Here is a 6000-nt window from a genome sequence, read left to right on the forward strand (position 1 = left end):
CAGGTCTTAGTTGTGGCACACAGTATCCCTGGTCTTTGTTGCGGCATGTGGGATCCAGTTCCCCGACCAGGGTTCAACCCAGGTTCCCTGCATCGGAAGCATGCAGTCTCAACCACCAGACCACCAGGGAAGTCCCCCTATTACTTTTATAATGAACCAAAGTAAAAAGAGAGGAAAACTGCTAACGTCAAACGCTGCAGAGCAAGTCAAGTGTGGCAAAAATTGACAAGAGGCCACTGGATTTAGCCATTAGGAATCACTACTCGGAGATCCGAATAAACTGAAGCAGCAAATTGTGCAAACATTCAGAGAAAGAGCAATTAAGTGAGTAAACTGCAAAAACAAAAGTCCTGTGCCCAGGAAGTTTGAGAAGGTCCATATGGATAGGACCATGCAATCAAGGGAGATTACAAAAGCGGAAAAAAGCCATGGACAAAAAGGTAGATGGGGCCAAAATACAAAGGACTATTTAGGATGGATTTTACTCTAGATGTCTGAAAGTCCACAGAAGGGTTTTGAGTAGGACCCTGGCACACTCCAATTTTCCCTTTAAAATGATCTCCCTGGCTGCTCTGTGTAGAACAGACTAAGTAAAACCAGACACAGTGAGAACAGTTAGGAGGTATTTCAACAGTCTAAAGGGAGTGTGGTTTGAACTAGGGTGTTAGAAAGAAAGTGACAGTCTCTCAGTCCTGTCCGATTCTTTGCGATCCCATGGACTGTAGTCCACGGAATTCTCCAGGCCAGAATGCTGAAGTGGGTAGGTAGTCTTTCCCTTCTCCAGGGGATCTTCCCGACCCAGGAATCAAACCGGCGTCTCCTGCATTGCAGTTGGATTCTTTACCAACTGAGTTATCAGGGAAGCCCAAGTGATTAGGTTTGAAGTATATTTTGAAGGTAAAGCCAAGTAGGTCACTGATTAATTGGTTACAGGAAGCAAGAGTCAGAATGATTCTTAAGATTTGGGGCCTTAACAAATGGATGGATGGTGTGATGTCATTTACTGAAATAACACAAAGAACAGAACAGTTTGGAAAAAGATCAATACTCTAAGTTGAAATCCTATAAGATACTCATGAGCAGATGTTGAGTAGGCAGCTGGATATATCAATCTGGAATTCAAGATAAAATCAGCACTGGGTTATAAGATAAATTTTGAAGTCATGAATGAATGTATAATATTTAAAGGTACTAGACTGGATGAGATCACCTAGAAGTGTGCAGAGGTAGAATATAAAGAGAAGGTAAAAGCACAGGTGCTTAAGGCACTTCCAACATTTAAAGGTGACAGGAAGAAACAGATTCAAAAAACTGACGATATAGGAGCTGGAAGGGTAAAAGAAAAACAAGGTGAGAATATAGCTCTTAAAGTCTCTCTCCGTCCTTCTGAGTGCTTAGTAACCTAAATGTCCAAGGCATTTACGACACAATGCATTCCACTGACGATTATGAATAGGAAAAAAAAGAAAAAAAGAAAAAAAACGGCAGGTAAAGTGCCCGTTATAAAGTAAGATTCAGAATACTTGTCTTTACTGGTGTCCGAACTTGACTCCAAGTTTCCTAAGAAAGGAAGTTAACGTATTCTTTATGACCCCGAAAGCAATTCGTCTCTACAAGGTTTCGAGGAATACTTCCTTCCCAACTTCACAAGATAGGAAATTTTAAACTCAAATGCCATCTCCACTCTCTTTACGGATCTGCACAAAGGTCAGGCAGATCCGGGCAGGCCCTCATCAAGCTGCTGCCTCTCATGGTTTCGGGCTGCGCCTTGAACCTCGGCCGCACAGTGAGGAGAAAGGGGCTTGAACCACCCGCGAAGAAGTGGAGTCGTCAACAGCCCCACGCTCGAATCCAGACTGGCACTGGCGGCAAGTCAGTCTGATCTGGAAGCCTCCCCCGCTTCTCCCAGCTACTGCGAGAAAGGGCCTCTGGGGCTCCTAAGCAGCGAACGCGGACCACTCTGAGAGCTGGCCGTGCAGCATACACACCTGGATGACGCGCTGCTTCAGTTTATTATCTACGAACCTCGCGGGCCTGGGCTTCATCGCAGATGCCTCTGCTGTTGCTGCACGAGCTTCACGCGAACCGGGGGCCTCCCCGAAGCTGCCCACGGCGATTGCCGGGCCAGCTGCCCAAGTAAAGGCTCCCCAGCCGCCCTAGCCCACGCCGTTCCCTTCAAGACTTTCGTACCGCGAGTAAAGGGGGAAAAATCGCCAAGAACACGAAGGATATTTGAGAGAAGAAAGGAGTTTTTCAGAGTCTTATTTTACAGGCTTGTCCAAGAGGCCCTGGAAGACAAGGACCCATTTGAACACGCTCAACTTTATTGTTCCCGACTCTGCGGACACGCTCAGGGGCGGGAGCTGGGAGGTTCCTGAGGGGGCGTGGCCATCCACATCTGTAAGATTTCTAGCCAGTCTAGGCGCACCGTTTGCGAATTTAGTTGATCTTGACCTGGAATCTTAAAACCGAAACTAGATAATTGTGATGATTAGATCAGGGTAAAAACTCACCGCCACCCTCCTGCTTATTTTTCCACCCAGTGACCCACGTTAGTGAGTCCCAACAAAGGGGCTTGGTGTCCAAAAAAAAAAAAAAAAATAGCTTAACCAGAAAACTAAACCATCTGTTACATTTGGGAATCGCTTGGTCTTATGCGATTTTCGGCAGATAATTCCTTGAGCACATCCACTGGCAGACTCCATCTTGGGCTAGAAACTGCCGGGGATTTTTTTAACTGTATGTATTTGCCCGCAAAGAAGTTTATCTTGCATCACAGAAGATACAAATAAAGAATCAATTTTCAAAAAATTTACTGTCTTTAGTTTCTACCTGTTTGCTTGTTTCAATTGTGTTCTCAGTATTCTTATTTGAGGTCTTGCTTGGCTTATGAGACTATTAAGTGCAGCCTATATGTCAGAAAATTTGGAAAACTCAGCAGTGGCACAGGCCTGGAAAAGATCAGTTTTCATTCCAATCTCAAAGAAAGGCAATACCAAAGAATGCTCAAACTACCGCACAATTGCACTCATCTCACATGCTAGTAAAGTAATGCTCAAAATCCTCCAAGCCAGGCTTCAGCAATACATGAACCATGAACTTCCTGATGTTCAAGCTGGTTTTAGAAAAGGCAGAGGAACCAGAGATCAAATTGCCAACATCCGCTGGATCATGGAAAAAGCAAGAGAGTTCCAGAAAAATATCTGCTTTCTTGACTATGCCAAAGCCTTTGACTGTGTGGATCACAATAAGCTGTGGAAAATTCTGAAAGAGATGGGAATACCAGACCACCTGACCTGTCTCTTGAGAAACCTATATGCAAGTCAAGAAGCAACAGTTAGAACTGGACATGGAACAACAGACTGGCTCCAAATAGGAAAAGGAGTATGTCAAGGCTGTATATTGTCACCCTGCTTATTTAACTTATATGGGAAACATCATGAGTACATCATGAGATGTACTTATATGAGTATATCATGAGAAATGCTGGGCTGGATGAAGCACAAGCTGGAATCAAGTTTGCCGAGAGAAATATCAATAACCTCAGATATGCAGATGACACCACCCTTATGGCAGAAAGTGAAGACAAACTAAAGAACCTCTTGATGAAAGTGAAAGTGGAGAGTGAAAAAATTGGCTTAAAGCTCAGCATTCAGAAAACGAAGATCATGGCATCTGGTCCCATCACTTCATGGGAAATAGATGGGGAAACAGTGGCAACAGTGGCTGACTTTATTTTTGGGAGCTCCAAAATCACTGCAGATGGTGATTGCAGCCATGAAACTAAAAGACACTTACTCCTTGGAAGGAAAATTATGACCGACCTAGACAGTACATTAAAAAGCAGAGACATTACTTTGCCAACAAAGATCCGTCTAGTCAAGGCTATGGTTTTTCCAGTGGTTATGTATGGATATAAGAGTTGGACTATAAAGAAAGCTGAGTGCTGAAGAACTGATGCTTTTGAACTGTGGTGTTGGAGAAGACTCTTGAGAGTCCCTTGGACTCCAAGGAGATCCAGCTAGCCCATCCTAAAGGAGATCAGTCCTGAGTGTTCATTGGAAGGACTGATGTTGAAGCTGAAACTCCAATATTTTGGCCACCTGATGCAAAGAGCTGACTCATTTGAAAAGATCCTGATGCTGGGAAAGATTGAGGGCAGGAGGAGAAGGGGACGACAGAGGATGAGATGGTTGGATGGCATCACCGACTCAACGGACATGAGTTTGGGTAGGCTCAGGGAGTTGGTGATGGACAGGGAGGCCTGGCATGCTGCAGTTCATGGGGTCGCAAAGAGTCAAACAAGACTGAGCAACTGAACTGAACTGAACTGAAGTAGTGCATTGAGATGTGGAGAGGAGATGGAATTAAGAGAAGGTGGTGAAATGTTGACAGTGTGGATAAAGAATGTTGCCTGCCATTTTAGTAAACAAAGAATGTTGTGGCCATAATGCCATCAGCCATATCCTGCCCCTAATGGTGCACCCTGAGAGGACTACTGGAGCAGGCTGCAATTTCCTACTCGAGGAGATCCTCCTCTTGATCCAGAAATTGAACCCGTGTCTTTTATGTCTCCTGCATTGGCAGGCAGATTCTTACCACTTATCGCCACCCGGAAAGCCCACGAAGTGTTAGCCACTCAGTCGAGTCAGACTCTTTGAGACCCCATGAACTGGGGAAATGGCAACCCACTCCAGTATTCTTGCCTGGGAAATCCCATGGACAGAGGAGCCTGTCGGGCTACAGTCTATGGGGTCACATAGAGTCGGACTCAACTAAGGGACTGAGTACCAAACGTACTACATAGAATAAAACAGGCCCAGGAGCATTACAACATATACCAAGCAGCATAGTTTATTAGTCTATAGTTTGTTTGAGAGTACTATCTTATATTTGGGGTCAGCTTCATGGGTGTGTGACCTGTGCAGTTGCAAAGAGCTTTGTGCTCAGAAAGGGCTCAACACCCGGTTAATGCTCCACAATTGCTATCCTGAAATTCTTAATACTGTTTGAACATGTGGCCCCTTATTTTAATTTTGTACAGGGCCCTGAAAATTATATAACTTATTTGGACCTTAAGTACTCTAGAATGCAAACCTATTAAGGGCAAGGAGTATTTTTCACCCATTTATTGCATCAGATGCAGTAGGCACTATTTCAAAGTAAGTTAATGCTCAGCATCAATAATGGTATGCTATAACGTTTTCCATTGGAATTATTTCCAGTAATTATTGCCCTGAAGATAATTTTACATCAATTTCAGCGTTCAAATTTTACAGTACCATACAGCTAAACCAAAAAGATTGCTGAACAGTAACCTGAGTGCATGTACATCTCAAGAACTTCCTGCTGCTGCTACTGCTGAGTCACTTCAGTCGTGTCCAACTCTGTGCAACACCATAGACGGCAGCCCACCAGGCTCCCCCATCCCTGGGATTCTCCAGGCAAGAACACTGGAGTGGGTTGCCATTTCCTTCTCTGATGCATGAAAGTGAAAAGTGAAAGGGAAGTCACTCAGTCGTATCCGACTCTTCACGACCCCATGGACTGCAGCCTACCAGGCTCCTCTGCCCATGGGATTTTCCAGGCAAGAGTACTGGAGTAGGGTGCCATCGCCTTCTCCCCAAGAACTTCCTACAATAAGTTAATTGTCCTCCATTCTTTGATGGCATAATCCCACCTAGTGGTAGTGGCACATTTTACTATCTATTTTTCACAGCTTTGCCTTTCCAAACCTTGTACCTCACTAGTAAATAGCCTCTTGTCTAATTGTGCTTCTTAATTAAGGTGATATATGTCCTGATTTACTCAAAATAGTCCCAATTTTTGCCTCTTGACCCTCCACAATTATTATTTTGTCCATGCCTTGCAGCATGTGGGATCGTCTCTGACCAGGGATTGAACCCCTGCCCCCTGCACTGGGAGCATGGAGTCTTAAACACTGGACCACCAGGAAAGTCTCAGCACAAGTTATTTTATTTTAATTTTTGGCCACACTCT

The 6000-nt window shown here is 44.4% G+C and overlaps 1 protein-coding gene across 5 annotated transcripts in view; it reads right to left on the bottom strand.

The window, feature by feature from the left end:
- The window catches only part of NVL (nuclear VCP like), an 83282-nt gene extending 81237 nt beyond the window's left edge, over positions 1-2045 (bottom strand). For 2 of the 5 annotated variants that reach the window (XM_068986038.1, XM_068986035.1), the window contains exon 1: positions 1989-2045. In XM_068986038.1, the coding sequence (XP_068842139.1) occupies positions 1989-2045 (57 nt within the window). The remainder of the gene's footprint in view (positions 1-1988) is intronic. The other 3 variants (XM_068986036.1, XM_068986039.1, XM_068986037.1) reach the window with 2 other exon arrangements.
- Between the last annotated feature and the right edge of the window lie 3955 nt (positions 2046-6000).

Source organism: Capricornis sumatraensis, chromosome 14 (genome assembly GCF_032405125.1).
Source record: "Capricornis sumatraensis isolate serow.1 chromosome 14, serow.2, whole genome shotgun sequence".
Taxonomy (NCBI): domain Eukaryota; kingdom Metazoa; phylum Chordata; class Mammalia; order Artiodactyla; family Bovidae; genus Capricornis; species Capricornis sumatraensis.